This window comes from Mytilus edulis, chromosome 3, assembly GCF_963676685.1.
Source record: "Mytilus edulis chromosome 3, xbMytEdul2.2, whole genome shotgun sequence".
NCBI lineage: Eukaryota > Metazoa > Mollusca > Bivalvia > Mytilida > Mytilidae > Mytilus > Mytilus edulis.
The window spans coordinates 96,688,771-96,707,573 of NC_092346.1; the positions used below are offsets into that span (position 1 = coordinate 96,688,771).

Genomic DNA, 18,803 nt, shown 5'->3' on the forward strand with positions numbered 1-18,803 from the left:
ATATTGCGACTTGTTTACGTTTCTGTGTCACTTTCTCAGAATAATTAAATGTTTAATTATCGATCTCGATAGTTCAGACTTCTTTACGTTCGTACGCATTAAGTTGACGATCTTTTCTGCATTACTTGTCAATCAAAACTTCAAATATGTTCAAATAACATAGAAAGGACGTTATATTTCTTATTAATCCGTAAGTCCGGTAGGGCTAGCGATAATTGAAATTTACTAGTTCGAGCTGAAATTTTAATACTAGTCTGGGGCATCGGGCTAATGGTTAATGACGCAGACTGGACTCCCGACTCAATCTTTGCTTACAAAGTTACAACAGCAGAGTCTGTAACAGACTGTATCTGTATGACATGTGAATATATTGTCGATATCGATGCTGGCTTTGAGAGAGCGCCACCGATTTATTGGCGGGGCGTGAGAACATCTAGATTTGAAGCTCTCTACGTTTGATGCGTGCACAATAGTGTCGTCTAGCTGATTTGATGCGATCACTATCTTACAAAGGATGAGTTTGAATATTGTACGGTGCTTTACTTGGTGGAATGTCAATACACTCAAAGTTAATGTTGACGTCAGAGTTATTCTTCACTTGCTTTTCCACAATAATTGTTGCGTGGTATTCTGTGAATTTCTCGGCAGTTATGGTGCTCTTCGGACATGCTTTTTTTGAGGAACTCGTCTGTTTCAATAGCGTGAATCAGCCCCTCAACTACTTTTTACATAAAAACTAATTTTGGCTTCAACGTTTGTTCGTTCCTGTCTGGAGATCTTGTTGTAGTTTCTGTTTGGCAAGCATTTTTGAGACGTATCCGTCCTCTCTTGACTTGTAATCTCTGGTGATACATTTTGCCGCTTGACATGTATCCTTTCAAGCTTGTTTATTTTTGTTACCAGTCAGGGGTTGCATACAATGGCTCCATATCAAATTATGAGATCCATTCCTAAAGGTCTAGTTCATTGTTCTAATCTGACACAAATTTCATTAACTTGAATGCCACCCAAGTTGAATATATGATGACCCACTATAATAGGTTTTTTTTTATATAAATTCCCTGATGGAGCTTAAATAATTTAAAAGTATAAATACCCTAATACCAGGTAGTCGATTCTCAAATTGAGGGATGTAGCTTGTAATTTTGCGTCGTCTGCAACGGTCAAATATACCTGGATTGAAAATTTCAAAAATTTGACCTATTTGGTCAAACGAATATTGTTGTTAATTAATGTTCTCAAGTTGTAGTTTTGCTAATACACCTTTCTAGAATGATATGAATGATAATTATATACTAGAATTATCCCGATGTGTTATTTATTGTTTTGTATCAAACTATAAGGAAGTATTATTATCAGGAAAACAAAATACAGTGGGTAGATAAATATACAATTATGCAGGTGTGTATTGCGTGTTTTAGTAATTTACAATATATGGTCGTAATAATTAACGTAAAACTTGTGTAAACTTAAACATTGTGCGGCTGTAAAAGATAGACTTTCTTTGTTTTGCATGGGTTTTTTTATTTTCTAATTTTTAGGGGGTATATAATCAATGAATAAGACGAATCCAATTTCTGTAGAATAAAGGCAAAAGTAGTATACCGCTGTTCGAAACTCATAAATCGATAGAAAAAAAACAAATCCAGGTTACAAACTAAAACTGATGGAAACGCATTAAATATAAGAGGAGAACAACCGACACGACATTTAAATGTAACACAGACAGAAACGAACTAAGCATTTATAGACAAAATCCGATGAGAATAATAAATATAACATTAAAACTAAATTCATGAATTTGGGATAGCAAAGTACCGTCCGACGTCTTATACATGTTATGGTAATGTGAATTTACACTCAAATAAGAGGAAACAAACGACACAACAGAAACACAACGTTAAAATGTAACACACACAGAAACGAACTATAATATAACAATGGCCATATTCCTGACTTGGAACAGGACATTTTAAAACAAATGAGGATGATTTACCCGAGGAAAAAACCCGGAAACTACTACTATTTATAAGGATTTACAGCAATTTGTTCAATACAGTATGTTCCTCTTGTTGTTCATACTGCCACAATATTTATGTATTACAAATGACGCTGGGACCTCATCGGTATGGTATTGACAAAATATAGGCCTCGTTGTGACATAAAGGAATGTGTCTAATTAATGAGCTGACATGAATTATCATTGATATGGTCATATTTATAGATTAACTTTTTTCAAAATACTAAGGCTTTTCTACCTCAGGAATAGATTACCTTAGCTGTGTTTGGCAAACTGTTAGGAATTTTGGTCCTCGATGCTCTTCAACTTCGTACTTTATATGGCCTTTTTAACTTTTATTTGATTCGTGCTGACGAGTCTTTTGTAAACGAGACGCGCGTCTGGCGTAACTATAAAATGTAATCCCGGTAGCTTTGATGAGTTTATTTATTCAATCAACTTTTGTTACACAGAAGTAGGTGATTAAATTTCACTGCGATTCGATATAATTCGCTTTTTTAAGAGCAGCAAAAAAAGAGTTTCATGACGACAAACAGAAAGAATACATTATTTTGTAAATTCGTCAGTATTAGGGTATATTTATTATATCATCTCATTTGACATTAATAATAGAACAACCTCTTTGCTCATTCGAAGTGATGCATGTCAACACTCCCGACCGTTGAGGTTCAGATACTACAGGATGCACACATTTTTTAAACGATAACAACAATCTATAGAATTCACTCACAAAACTTCATACCTATAATTACAGTGAGTTGCTTATAGGTGTTACTGTCAAACTTTACCTATAGCTTCACCTGTTTTTAAAATTGACAACACAATAGGGACATTTAAATTGACCAGTTGGTATTGTTAGATTTAAATCTACCTTGATACTACCTGTAAAAAAATTTATTCACCTAACCCAAAGTTTCAGCATGCTTTTTTCCTTAAGAATTGTAAATTGGGAACGAATGCAATTCAATTGTTGTTGTCCCCCTGGAAAAAAGTATTTCTTTGTCAAATGGCAAGTTGACCCCAAACTCCGTTGTAAATTGTCAAAGAGGTGCCGAGGACAAAATTCAAAAACAAAAAAAGGTAACGTGTTAAATTGGCCTTTACTTGCTCATTATAAGATGAATGAAAATTTCTGACCACTACGCTTCGAATGTATATACTTGTTTAAAGAAGTTTCCAATAAATATTTTTTCTGTCACCGTGTACTAAATTTTCTTGCCAAAAGAACACACGTGAGAGTTAACAGAGAAGTTCAAGGTGATTTTCTTAGTATATATTTGTTTAGGGGCCAGTTGAAGGGCGCCTCCGGGTGCCAAAAAAGTGAAATTGGTTACAGAGAATAGGTATTAAACAGTTAGATTTTTAGTAGTGGAATGTAAATATTTTTGATCATTGCTACAATTGATCTCCACTTTCATTATCTATAAATCAAGGAGATGTGGTATGACTGCCTATGAGACAATAACTATCCACACAAGTTCAAAGCAATTCTAAGCAACTGTATGGACTTCAACAATGAGAAAAATACGTATAGTTGGCTATAAAGGGCTCCTACATGAAAAATATAAAAATTCAATTGTAAAAACTAAGTGCCTAATTCATAATAACTAAACAAATTTACGAAAAACAAATATGACAAACATGAGCCAACGACAATCACTGAACTACCGGCAACTGACTTTGAAGAGGAACTTATAGATTGGTTATTTGATTGTTGCATGATTAAGATATAACCATATTTTTGTTACTAAATGAATTCTTTATTTGCAAATATAGAAAAAGAAGATTTGGTATGATTGCCAATGAGACAACTGTCCACAAGAGACCAACATAACACAGAAATTAACACATATAGGTCACCGTACGGCCTTCAACAATGAGCAAAGCCCATATCACATAGTAAGCTATAAAAGGCCCCGATATGGCAATATATAAAGCAGTAATTACATGCTATAGCAACACAAACATATTTCCATTGTGACACACAATAAACAACAGAGAACAATATAATAAGATATTACAATAGACGAATGATCAACTTATTTGATGTGATCTAATCTGCCAGGCAGATTTCAAATAATTACATAATTTTCCATCTAAAGATCTAGAATTTGTTTGATACAAATACATAAGTTTTGTCACATTTGACCACGAACAGTAATAGTTTGGTAAAAATTGCATCCGTAAATATCTGTACACAGGACACACTAAAGTAAAATGGTACTCATCTTCAACACTTTTCAAATTACAGCAAGTACATAATCTGTTTTCTTGGTATATTTGTATATCGCCCCACCTCAACATTTAACTTCATAGTACCACTACGTAGCTTTGTGAAAAAATGTGAACTATAATTATGATTTACGTAATCTTCAAAACAAAAATCTAATTTTATAGATTTGTACATAGTAAGTTTCCCACAATCCTGTATAGATGCAAACCAGCTTTGAATATATTGATCTTTTATCCTGTTTTTATTACATCTAATGATATGTTTATACCAGACTGCAGTTACCATACAAAGTTTAAACCAATACTAAACAATAGGTCACGAACATTAGAAACCCAATTAGTTACTATTATTTGCATCTCTGAGTAACAGTATATACATATCATGCACAATAAGTGGTTTATAAGTTACAATTTTTAACCAGTATTTTAAACATTTTTTTGTTTTCTAATTACATTCATTGACAAACGCCCTAGTTCGCCATATAAAAATTCATTTGGCGTACTTTAACCCAGTTTCAAAATAGATTGACAAAAACGGTTATGGATAATTTCAACATCATTTCCTCGATGGAAACCCCAAATTTCCGAAGTATAATTTATCACAGACGCAGCAATGTCTATAATTGTTGGCGCTTAACTCATATTGGACTGTCTATTGTCTATAAGTGTTGTTGATAAACTCATTTTGGACTGTCTATTGTCTTTTAGTGTGGGCACTTTACTCGTAATGGCCTGTTAATTGTCTATAAGTGTTGGCACTAAACCCATGTTGGTTTGTTTATTGTCTGGAAGTGTGGGCATTACACTCGTATTGACCTGTGTATTGCCTATACGTATGGGTACTAAACTCATATTGGCCTAGTATTGTCTGTAAGTGTGGGCACTCAAGAAATATTTGTCTTACTATTGTCAGTAAATGTGGACACTAAACTCTTATTTGCCTATTATTTGCCTATAATTGTGGGCATTGGTGTCTATTTGTGTGGCTCTTAACCCTCTGTTGCCTATTAATAACATTAACGGTACAAATTTTCCTGCACTTTAATATGGTCAATAAGCTCATATTGGCCTGTCTTTTGTCTACTTGTATTGGCAATAAGCTCATATTGGTCTGTCTTTTTTCTACTTGTATGGGCAATAAGCTTATATTGGCCTATCTATTGTCTATTATTGTTGGCAATAAACTCACATTGGCCTGTCTTTTGCCTATAAGTATGGTCAGAAGCTAATAGTGGCCTGTCTTTTTTTCTACTTGTATGGGCAATAAGCTCAAAATTGCCTGTCTTTCGTCTATTATTGTGGGCCATAAACTCACATTGCTTATTATTGTGTGCACTTAACTCATATTGTCCTGTATCTTGCCTACTTGTCTGGACGCTAAACTCCTATTGACCTGGTTGTTATCTATTACAGTGGGAACTCAACTTTTATTGAACTTTCTGCTGTATATAAGTGTTGGCGCTTAACTCATATGCATGTCATAGATATTGTATATTATTATGGGTACTAAACTCATATCGGCCTGCCTATTGTCTATTAGTGTCGTCACTCAACTCATATTGGCCTTTATGTTGTGACAGTCTATTAGTATGCTCACGCAGCTCATATAAGCCTGTCTGTTGTCTATTAGTTTGGGCACGAAAAAAATCAGCTGAATTTGACGAATCACGTTAATATTTTTCCAAAAATGACGGTAACGATAATTATTTGAGACATCTGACGAATCACGATAAGGATATTTTGACGAATCACGGTAAAATTTTAACTAATTTGACGCTAACGGTAGCCGAAATTGACCGTTTGACGCCTGACGGTAAATGGCATTACCACCCTCATATATTAGATTTAGTTATAACCACAAATATTATCTTTAAACTTTTCTTTTACTATACAATTGCAAGCTCACAAATAAATGTAATCTTATTCTTTGGGAAAAGAAGTTATTTTTTTTAAGTCCGGGTTCATTTTCTTTCTTTTGAAAAATGACATTGACCCAAATAATAACCAGTTTGATTTATAAGAAAAAGTATTGACTGGTAGACTAGGTGGACAAATCATTTTTTTGTGCAATAATTGTAAAAAAAAATTGGAAGATTCCACCTACATTTGTGTTAATTTCCTTGTCTTAAACATAAAAAAGAAGATCTGGTATTGTTGCCAATGAGACAACTCTCCACAAGAGACCGGATGCCACTGAAATTAACAACTATAGTTCACCTATAAAAGGTCCTGAAATGACGAAATGCGACATACAGCAACAAACGACAACCCCCTGACTTTAGACAGGCACATACAGAATGTGGCAGAATATTTAAATTAATATTAGTTCATTAGTTTATTCTTATGGATAGTGCAAATACATCTTTTGCTTTGATATGCATTGATTTTCATTTAACTCTCATATCTCGCAGGACGATTTCCAAATATATTCTAATTCTTCTGGAATTTCACCCTTTCTGAACCCATTGTATATATAAAAAAAATCAACGTGTGGTTGCCGGTGATCTCAGAAGATGATTGGATAAGTTTTTATCAGCTCACTGGATGGATCAAAATATTTATACAGATGTTAATGAAATTGACAACTGTAAAAAAAAATAGTAACGTAGCGTCAATATCATTTCCAAAAATAGTAGCACCGATTCAATACCGTTTTCATTGATCATATGTTATGTATATAAACTCAGTCAATAGTTTATATATGGGCCTCGTCAAAAGTTCATAATTGATAAATTGTTCTAGAATTTAACAGTCTTTTTTTAGTTTGAAAGGGGAGGTGGTGTTTACATCAACCTATTTTTTATATCTACTTTTTGATGTCTGTTGCTTTATGGTAGCGATTACTGCCACTTCTTTTTAAGCTTTTCTGAATCATTTCCCCCGCAGGCAATTGCGGCAGGCTAAGTGAATGTAAGACAAAATGACAGCTGATATTGGGCTAACTAAAAAGTATGCCGGGTTGAGAGTATCTGGTATCGGTTGTGATATTCTTATGCCCAGTCGCAAGAGTACATGTACCCTATCAATACCAGTAAAAAAAATATATTTTATACAAGAAAAACTAAACTGGAAGTGCAAGTTAACTTTTTTCTAGCTTAAATATTTGGTTAAGATTTGATGGTTTACCAGGCGTGAGAATATAAAAGTTGTTATTGACAGTTTAAATTCTATCACGCTCTATATACAGCACTTCCCTATTTTTGTTTTCAACGACACAGATATATATATATAAATAAACATTTAATTCCGCCCATCCACAGGAATAACCGTCGTCTTCCTTGTGTGATTATGTAAGTTGAGTAACATATAGGAATATAAGTTTTATATATGCAGATTCACTTTCAATATTTCATTACGCACTTTAATTTTGACAAAGACTAAGGTACGTGAAAAACATTTTTATTTAAACGAAAAAACTATTAAATTTAGGGCTTCGTAAATATATTTTGATACTTAAACTATATAATTAATACATGATTTTGACTTTAAACTTAAATAGGCAATTGTGTCAATTAACTGTATTTTCTTGTTGTTTAAGAGTAATTCGGATAAATCTTAAGTAATAGTGTTGGCGCTTGTAAATGTTCTTATATCTCAAAGAAATGATGTTGATTCCAAAATGAACTAAATGAAATAAAACTGCATACTTATACTTCCTTCTTTAGAACATTGTTTAAAAATATGAATTGTTCCAATTAGGTATTCACGGTGACTTTTTAATTGTTTACATATTCGTTTGTATTTTGTAGAGTTGTTCAAAGCCAATCATACATGTACCACATTATCATATTTGTGAGATTTGCATATTTTATATTTTATATCATAATAACAGGAAGTGCTAGATGGACAAAGTTCTCATTTGAAACAGCAAAGTTATTCGCAATGGATTGTCGGTTAACGACTGGAGGTCGAACAGACAAGAAAGTAGCACCGTATACCAGGACAGATACGGTAAGGAATATTGTAATTAATTTGCTCCATATTACAGGGGTCACTATGTCTAATATGCTAGACTCTGTGAATAATTTGCCATTTCCATTTAATATAATGTGGTATAGTTATCAAAAGTACCAGGATTATAATTTTATACGCCAGACGCGCGTTATGATCGTTAATTATAGACATCTATCAACTAGAGACAAAAAGCAACTACAGCTCATCCTACGACCTTTAACAATGAACATGCCATACCCAGGTTTTCACAGAATCAAGTATTTATTAGTACACATTCAACAGATTTAGTTGAAATCATAAGTAAACAAAAACGACAGGAATTACAGTCTTGAGATAAGTTGTTATGACAGTATAGCAATTATAATAAATCAATATCGACAGGATTTATGATCTTCAGATAAGTATGCATAACTGTATAACAATTATAAGTCCACTTTATCCATGTCCACAAAATGTTATCAGAACAACATTATGACATAATACTGTTCTTATTGTCATGCATCATTTTTAAATATATTTATCTTCCTAATTTTTGTAATTCAGTTGAAACATTTTAAAATTTAAGAACGCTTTCTTCATTTCTTCATATAGTTTCCTCCACCCTACGATAACCTAGAATATCCGAGAGATGGAAGACAAACACATTCAGTATCAACGGTGAGTGTTCGTAACATTACGATTTTAAAAAGATGTCTATATAAGATACGGAGATTCGGTATGGCACCAAAACAAAGTCAAAACAATATAGTTGTAAGCAACTATAGGTCAATGTAATGCCTTTAACAATGAACAAAACCAATAGCGTAAAGTTATAAACGGCCATGCTATAAAAAATTAAGAAACAATTCAAACGACAAAACTAACAGCCTAATGTAACTAAAGGAACACACGAAAATCCAAATTACAGGCAATAACGACAAGTACGTGTACTGAATCACAAGAATGTGAGCCACATAAAAGAATGTGAGCGTAAGAAAAAAGCTAAAAAAAATTATTTATAGGTACACAAAAATAAAAAAAAAAAGACAAAATCACAAGGTACCGTTCTTTAATTATTTGAAATATCCTTACTATGGTGAAATATCCTTACTATAGTGAAATATCCTTACTATAGTGAAATATTCTTACTATGGTGAAATATCCTTACTATGGTGAAATATCCTTACTATTGTGAAATGACCTTACTATTCTTACTATAGTGAAATATCCTTACTATGGTGAAATATCCTTACTATTATTGTGAAATATCCTTACTATAGTGAAATATCCTTACTATTGTGAAATATCCTTACTATTGTGAAATATCCTTACTATAGTGAAATATCCTTACTATTGTGAAATATCCTTACTATAGTGAAATATCCTTACTATTGTGAAATATCCTTACTATGGTGAAATATCCTTACTATAGTGAAATATCCTTACTATAGTGAAATATTCTTACTATGGTGAAATATCCTTACTATGGTGAAATATCCTTACTATTGTGAAATGACCTTACTATTCTTACTATAGTGAAATATCCTTACTATGGTGAAATATCCTTACTATTATTGTGAAATATCCTTACTATAGTGAAATATCCTTACTATTGTGAAATGACCTTACTATTCTTACTATAGTGAAATGTTGACACTTAGCATATATCATATATGAGAAGGACCTAATTATGTTGAAAAAATAATTTGGTATACATTTGTATGAACCTGAATATGGTATACAACAATTTTATATTGAATAATTACATATCAAAAGACAACCTTAGATTCTGGTTCTAAGTTATTCCAATACTAAAACATAACATATAATAAAAAGCATTCATTATTTTGTTTTCTGCGTCATTCCAACACTAAATATTTTTACAGACGATCACTTCAGAGATTTCCCTTGAAGCATTTGACTTCTTCAGTAAAGACAGTTTATTTGACACATCAGATAATGAGGATGAAGGAAGCACATCTATATCCTCTTTATCAGAGACTTCAGAAATCCAATCAAACTCATCAAAGGATATGGTATTTATTTAGACACAGTTTTGACAATTCACAATGCTTGTTTAAAATGCTTACTTCTTGAAATAGAAATGGGTGTTTTTTTTAAATTGGCTAGAACATGATGTTTTTTTTTACATAGTAGTATTACGCTTAAGGCTATTTTTGTATCGAATAAAAGCTTAGACGTATCAATCATGACAAAGAACAGCAAAAAATAGTATTTTTAATATATTCTTCTGAAATTCCTAATTAAATCTATTTTATTTACATTCACAGCATTTTTTTTTTTTGTATTTAATATGACTTAGAACAATCTAACACCCGTTTTTTGACTAAGAAGGCTAGTTTTTAATTGCTGTGTCATTTGTCTTGTGGAGAGTTGTATCATTGGCAATCGTACCACATCTTTTTTTATAATAAAAATGTTCATGCTATTGTAGAAAGAAGACATACGAAAACCGGGAGATGGAAATGTCAATGGTGTTTTATCCAATGATTGGCGACATAAACTTCAAACCGATTGTAGCGAAGACGAAGATGGAAGAAATGTCACACCAATAGAACATGATGATTGTACATCATCAGTAACACACCGAGTAAGTACATGTAATGACTTGTGAAATGTCACACCAATAAATCATACTTAAAATTCGTTTAAGCAATATTGTAGGTACATTTATAGACTTTAAATAACTTCGAAAATAATTATCTTCGAAAATAAATACATGCAAACACACACACACACACACACACACACACACACACACACACACACACACACACGTGTGACAACTTTTTCTGATATTGACCTCACAGAGGGATAATGTTTAATCAAAGAGAGAAATATACTCAGTCAGTTTGGATTTTATCGTTGTTTGTGAATGAAAACAATATGACATTTTCATTGCAGCATGAAGTACTTGTCGAACAAGATGAACTGGATAGTAGTCAACCATTAATCAAAGGGAATAAAACACATACACAGTTTGAAAAAGAAATAGAAAGCAAAAGAAATGATTCAATGACACATGGAAATATAACATACAAGTATGAGACATGTAGTGTTAATGCTGACGGTGATCTTGAAACAGAAGACTGTCCAGATACTGGCATTGATGTAAGAATATTTACTGTTGTAGCTAACTAGAAGTAAACTAAGATACATTCTGTACAGACGCATATACTTCGGACTGTAAGAAAGGGGCCACACTATATTTCTCTCAGTTTTCATCCTAACTGTTGTATTTTGACTTTATCATATTACATGTTATATAAATTTCAATTTATAGGCCGTTTACATGAATATAAATTGTTCATTCTTTCAGTAAAGGTCTTTTCTCCTTTTAAAATATTTGATATAAACAAAATCTTGTTTTTCCCTATCAGACGTGTGTTTTGCCGCTCTATATTTTAAGTATCGATAATAAAACTATTTGGGTGGGGATTTCAGTCAACATGTCTCCTGTTCGCTGTGCATTCATCAATTGTCATGCGTCGAAATGACACAACCAGAATAAGACACAATCGGACGCCTACATTGATATCTAAAAGATCAAAAAGACCGCGAAAACATTACCGTACAACTTCATTCATATTCATACATACTAAATGTACTTCGAATTCTCAATTTCGTAGCACAAGTACAAAATAGTTTATCATCATAAATTAAACAAATCAACAAATAAAAAAACCAAAGATAGGATAATTAGAATATTCTAGTGTAAATAAATATTTCTTTGTAGATTTTGCCACCTGATATAGGAGTGAAGAAATCCCCTATAGTGTTCATGTTAACTGATGACCATAGTGAACCTAGTGGATTGACCTTAGTATCGACCGATGAAGGTCATATCATAGAAATCTCTGACAAATATATCAAATACTATCAAAAGCTAAATCTTAGGTATGTTGTGTTATACTTTGGTCTCCAAGGAAAATCTGGTCAGTATTTTTGTGAAATGATAAAGTCTGAAAATTAAGCAGTTTACATAATAAGATTGATTCAATGAACACGAAATATCAATAATTGTCAAAGTGTACCAAAGAAAATTCATTGCAAGTATAAATGTTACATTCAGTGTTGTTGTTTATAGTTTATAGTTTATTCATTATTTATGTACATGTGAACTTTAATTCTTTCTTTTTTTGTGTCATTGAAGGCATTATGATAAAATATTAGGAATCGACTACCAAGCAGTCAAATTTTATCCGCATGAGATAGTCCTAGAAATGTTAAAGTACTTAGTGTATCCATCCACAGAAGAATTTACCAGCTTGGTTTGTAAATTACAATTAACAGATATAAATCTTTGAAATATATATAACAATATAAATACAAGACAAGACAAGACAAGACAAATACTTTATTAAAGTCTCACCACTTGTTTCATGAACTGTCTTTTTCCATATTTATTTACGCATGCACTGTTATTGTATTATGATTGTATACTAATTTCTCTGTAACTATGTATGTTTATGAGAATAAAATATTCGTAAATGTTACATATAAAATATACAGCTTTTTTAAAACACAAATTAACAACAAGAGCCACTCTATAAAGAGTTATGAGAGACTATAAAACAACTTTTCTTAAATTATAATACAAATACCACTTAAGTCAACTATCATGAATATAAAATACATTTTCGCTTTATTAAAATTTCATAGCAGATTTTGGCAGTATAAAATACCATATTTTCATTTGTAAAAAGAAATTTAAATTTCTCATTATCAGACATATGTAAAAAATTCTCATCAACAATACTAGCATGGTTAAAAATAACAATACGGATATCTGAATATACAGGACAGTTTAACAAAATATGTTTTTCATCTTCAACGTCATCAGTACAGTTAAAACATAATCTATTTTCAATATCAATATTCTCGTAACGACATTCTATATGTACGTAATTTATTTTTATCATCTGACATAATCTTGTCATACCATTCTTCCTTAAATTTTGCAAAACATACATTTTCAATATTCTTAACTAAATCCTTGTTCAAAATAGCACCATTGCACCAATATTCCATATCAAGTTCTTTAAACTTATTTTTTACTCTAAAATGCCAATTTATTTTTACTTTTTTACATGTGTTACCCCATATAAACACTTTTTTATTTACTCTATCATCATTCATTTTATTAAAACGTGTCCAGTTTCTAAAAACACTAGTCCACTGTTTGATTTTACAAGGCATCCATATATGTTTCATGTCAAGTCGTCTCCACTTCGGAACCTTTTTGTTACCTTTAACTTAATTTTTAAAAAATCAATTCTTTGAATATGTTCCTATTAAACGAAACACGTTTTATATCCCCCTCATTGGTTACTAATCATAAGAATCTAGCTATTATTCACTTGAACTGCCCATTTTTCAATAAGCAGCAACACCAATACGTATAGTATGCTCTAAAGAAATCCGGCCTGAAAAAACTTGGAAATATTCAAATGAGTGAACTAAAGACCTGATTGTAATATTAATAAACGGAGAAATATAGAAATAAGTTAATTAGACAGCCATCATAGATGCAGAATAAAACATACAAGACATATATATAGTGAACAGTTAGAACAATATCTTAAGACTGAAATATCAATAATAGAAATGATATATTATTAGATTGTTGAAAGACAAGAAAAAAACAGAAGTAAAGAATTTCTAGAGATAAAAGTGTATGTGAAGGTTAATACACGTGGTAGTACTAGTGGTATGTACATTCATATGTATTTAGATTTCTTACGTTTATATTTTAGCATTCATTGCATGTGCAAACACGTTTTTATTAAATGAGTTAAAGTTAAATCAGATATGAATTGGCAGCATGAATTTATAGACAAAACCGGGGACAACCTTTGTTAAAAGAGCGAAACAGAATATCGAATTCTTGAGTAACATACACTGAAGGGACAAAATAATCTGACGTATACTTGACAGAAAACACTAAATTTTAAAGTGTTTTGGAAAAACTAACTCTTATTCCAACCGGGACTAATTCTAGGTACTACTACGTCGGATATCAAAACTAGCCCCGTATATTCTGAAACACTAGCTGGAAATAATATAAGGCTGTCCAGGGAAATAATCAAACTCTGTATCGAACATATCACACTATTTAGAAGATCAGATTTTTCTTTCTTTAATATTATGAATACTAGTTAATACCTTATTACATAGCCTTAAAAGAAAACACATAAAATATTCCCCATTGCTGTATTTCACATGATTAGCATTTGTAAGTAAAGCATTTCATACAATTCGCCAACGGAAGGCAACAAAATAAACTTTAAAATCAAAGATACATATATCTATGTATTTCTAAGGCTTTGACTATAGATTTTATAGATTGAATCTTGCGTAGCATCCAGTGGCAAATATTTGATTCATGTTCAGAGTCCAAAGTAACTATAGAAAATTTTATCTTAAAGAATATATCGGTGTTTAAATATCAATAAACATGTCAGTCAACAACAAAAACGTCACATTATCGGTAATGCTATAGTACTCAATGTGTGTCGAACAGTGATCAACAGTTCATTGTGTTTCTTTTACTAAAAATATTGTACAGCAGACAATACATCATTAATGTATGAAAATATATTTTGTATTCTTATATTTATGTTATTTTTAGTTGGTGATGGTTCAGAAAAGGTATCGGCAAAAACAACAACAAATTCCAGTACTCTTAGAATAGTTAACGTTAAATGGAAACATCCAATTGAATGCTATATCCGTTACTATCCCCAATCAAATAAATATATTACAGTGGATAAATCAGAGAACTTAAACTTATCAACGTTACGATTCGAGAATGGAAACAAAAGTAAGCAATAAAGTCACACGTTCTCCTAAAAAGTTATTGAATGGGTAGTACTTAGAAAATTATCACGTTTGCTATTAACCAACTCGAGTAGCCTACAAACGCTATCAGGGTTGTCCCTTATTAAGATGAAAATTTAAAAAAAATAAGCATTGTACAAAAATTATTATTTCCCTTCTTGCATCTTAAATTTCTTTTTTGTTTATGTTCATTCCGTTTGCCGTCTTATAAATAAAAAAAAAAACTTTGTATTAGTGATTAAACTGTTGCTCTAATAATACAGCAAGTACTGTATGGTAAAAAGTAGGGAGATGATATCAACTTTGTATAAGAGAAGTGGGGAGTATATTCATGAGACAGCAGCCTAACGGCACAAATAACCAAACGTTATCTTTTTATTTTAGATCTCATCCGATATAACATGTGCTCTGGATTATGCAGAAAAGAAGAAAACAAAAAGGTTAAAAACCCACATACCGTTTTCATTGGCGTCTTTCAGATTGTTGACTCCAAAAAATTCATATTCGCAGCGAAAGCGACAAAGCTTACTCTAGTTGATGTGAGTAATATTGTATTTGTCATCTGACACTGTATTGATATTACAAGTGTTCCGAATCAATTATTCACATTGAATGATACAATTCAAATTAACGAAAATCTTAGATTAAAAAAAAGTGAAATTATCAAATGATCGGAAACAGACATATGAAATTTAATAAAAACGACAGCAATAAAAAAAGAAAAAGAAATCATGATAATTTTGTAAGTTTAGGCTTTCCTTGACCTTCGGTGAAACAACAGTATATTAAATGAAAGGTTTATAGATATTTTTCTAAATTTTGATACATGCATGCTGGTGATTTTTTTACTGCAATGAAGATTTTTATTAACTTTACGTGATTTTTTCTGACTATATTGGAATATGTTTTATTCATACTAGTTAGGAAATTATGAACTGAATCATTCTTTTAAATAATAAATAATGAATATATATATTATTAAGTTATTCATGCTTAGTGTTTTAGTCAATGTTATCAGACAAATCCACAGATTGATATTCCGTATTGTTCGAGAGGATAAGCTCGATTATAATGACAGTAGCAGAACAGATATATATTGACTGCAACCAGAGTACCTGAACTTGAATTTCATGGAAGGATTAACAAAAAAAGAGACGGTTGCTTATAAAGAGACAAGAGAAGGGTCCAACTGAAGCCCACCTCCGGGTGCGAAATGTTATAAATTTTACGAAAATACTTTTCTGTTTAAATGTCACTATGTCAGATATTCCGGGGAAAATGTTGAAAGCTTACTTTAAAACATGATTATATGTATCGATCTCTCATGCAGAGTTATCGGTCCTTTCTCTCAATTAAGAGAGAGAAAGGACCGATAACTCTGCATGGGAGAAAATACCGAAAACTCTGCATGGGATATTGTATATGTATATATTTTTTTTTCCAATTTTCAGACGGATTGGACGGGGAATAAATCCGAAAGAGAAATTGTTCAAGCTGATCCACGTTTTTTTATAGTGAGAGATGAAAAAGGGGAAGGTAATAGGGTTTTTGAGTCCCTATTTTATAGAGGTAAATGCAATTATAACCTAAAGATATGATTGTGATAATTTTTTGAAGGCATTTATAATTTAAACGTTACAATAATTTCTTGACCTTGGCCAGTAAGGGTCACTATGTTATAATACGGACTGTCAAACAGAAAATGGCTTGCAAGACATTTAAAATAATATAAACAAACTTTATCTAGTCTTCAGCAAAAGTCATGTGATTATTAAAAATATGTCTCAGGTCTAAACCACCCGATAAAGTCGTATTGTTGTTGTACAAATATTTCGTATCAACTTCAAATTAAGGTCTGAGGTCAGTATTTTTGTGATTTTACTTTTTACATGATAATCAAATCCATCCAATGTTTTCAGGCAGCTACTGGACATTTAACAACAAAGGATTACAACTGATCAAATGTAACACGGTAGAGCTTAAGATGCGGGATGACGTGTGGTTTACGATCATTTCAAAGGAGACACTTTCAGAAGATTGAGTTGCTGAATAATAAAAAATATAAGAAAACAACCTTTTTAATATCCGTCCTATAATGAGATTGCAGAAAAGTAACCCTTACATGAATATACAATATGGCTGTGTAAAAGTGCATTTCATTCTGGATTTTGTCTGATCAATTTAGTCGACGTTGAGTATAAAATCGAAATCGCTTGTAATATTATACACCAGGAGTTAACAATACAACATTCAAGGAAATATGTTGGCAGATTCAAACTAATAAAGTGTAAATCTATAATACATATAATCTGTGTTTATTGTTGAGAATGTGTACAGAATAGATATAAAAAGATGTGGTTTGAGTGCCAATGAGATAAAAGACAAATACCAGAGGGACAGTCAAACTCATAGATTGAAAATAAACTGACAACGCCACGGCTTACAATAAAAAGACAAACAGACAAGAAATAGTACAGAAGACACAACATAGTAAAACTAAAGACTAAGCAACACGAACCCCACCAAAAACTGGGGGTAACCTCAGGTGCTCCGGAAGGATAAGCAGATCCTGCTCCACGTGTGGCAACCGTCGTGTTGCTAATGTTATTACAGATCCGGTAAATAGCATTTTGAGGTACTCTCCATCCAAGTCACAATTTGTAAAAGAAAACCATTATAGGTCTAAGAATAGGTCCATCATATATTATATTCTTAAGTTTCTTTTTTCACGAACTTAGTTTGTTTTATATATAATTTATTTTACTTGATATATACGCTACCAAAAACCGATAGTTTTCATATCTTATCAATAATATTCACATGTTTCTAGGAAGGAACTTGTTTCAGAATAGTCAACTAGAGCTAAAAGCATATGACACTTACCCGAATCTAAGAGTATGCTATGCAAAGACAACCGGTACCGTCAAATAAAAACAAGAATATAATTCATAAGATCTCTCTTTGTTGATTTTGTTTCGCTGATATTTTTTTCTGTCTTTTTTTTTACGTCCTCCGGATATATACTATAGGTTTGACCAAGAATAAAAGAATATGGTAAAAATCGTCATTAATTTTCTTTAAATACGAAATATTTTATAAGGAGTAGTCTTAAAATTAAGCCTTTGTTATATCTAGTTTTGATGATCATTTTTAGTATTTTTAAAACTACTACGTTTGTTTAACAGATAAAAAAGAGTAAACGTTGCTATATACTATTAAAGGACAAATAAATAAAAAAAAAAAAGAATCAATTGACAATTTCTCCAATGTTGATCTTTTCTAGCTCATTATTTTTTATGTGTAATTTTTCTTTTTCTACAATCGTGAATTATATGTAAAAATGTGTAAATATCATTTTTAAACGACAACAACTTCCATATTAACCATAAAGGTACCAACATTACTGCACCAGATGTGCATTTCGACAATAAATGTCTCTTCAATGATGCTCGAGGCAAAAATATTTGAAATTCCTAAATCAAAAACAAAAAAGCCGATTAAAATTAAAAGGACATTATATCAAGAGTCGCATGACAATTTCTTCTATATTGATATATTTGTACATTTTGTCTCGCTGACCAATATTATTGTACACATTTCTGTTTTTATCTACTATAGTTAGGGCCAATATATATAACAATTGGCAAAAACATATAATTGATGGGCCACATCTGTAGATGTAGTTTTTTGATAATTTTCACCTTTTATCATATCTCTTTATCTATAACATTTTTTCAAAAATAATAAACGAAAACTA

At 31.4% G+C, this 18,803-nt stretch overlaps 1 protein-coding gene across 3 annotated transcripts; it reads left to right on the forward strand.

Moving 5' to 3' along the window:
• Positions 1-7,409: 7,409 nt before the first annotated feature.
• LOC139517891 (uncharacterized) lies at positions 7,410-17,354 on the forward strand. 3 transcript variants are annotated; one of them, XM_071309382.1, is made up of 13 exons: positions 7,410-7,542; positions 8,085-8,203; positions 8,798-8,863; positions 10,072-10,221; positions 10,641-10,796; positions 11,111-11,317; positions 11,943-12,103; positions 12,360-12,477; positions 13,829-13,916; positions 14,838-15,029; positions 15,431-15,585; positions 16,498-16,615; positions 16,966-17,354. In XM_071309382.1, exons 2-13 carry the CDS (start codon positions 8,135-8,137, stop codon positions 17,085-17,087), a joined length of 1,602 nt encoding a protein of 533 aa, XP_071165483.1. In that variant the 5' UTR covers positions 7,410-7,542; positions 8,085-8,134; the 3' UTR covers positions 17,088-17,354. The 3 variants fall into 3 exon arrangements, with proteins under 3 accessions (XP_071165483.1, XP_071165485.1, XP_071165484.1); XM_071309384.1 differs by having other exon boundaries at positions 13,829-13,913; positions 14,841-15,029; XM_071309383.1 differs by having other exon boundaries at positions 7,492-7,634.
• Positions 17,355-18,803: the final 1,449 nt, after the last annotated feature.

What these genes read in the sequence shown, in the direction of transcription:
- LOC139517891 (XM_071309382.1), top strand. Translation starts at nt 8,135, where the DNA reads ATGGATTGTCGGTTAACGACTGGAGGTCGAACAGACAAGAAAGTAGCA. An exon ending in CAGAAGAATTTACCAGCTTG is followed by an intron (nt 12,478 to 13,828) that starts GTTTGTAAATTA and finishes ATATATTATTAG; the next exon opens with ATTGTTGAAAGACAAGAAAA. An exon ending in TACACGTGGTAGTACTAGTG is followed by an intron (nt 13,917 to 14,837) that starts GTATGTACATTC and finishes TGTTATTTTTAG; the next exon opens with TTGGTGATGGTTCAGAAAAG.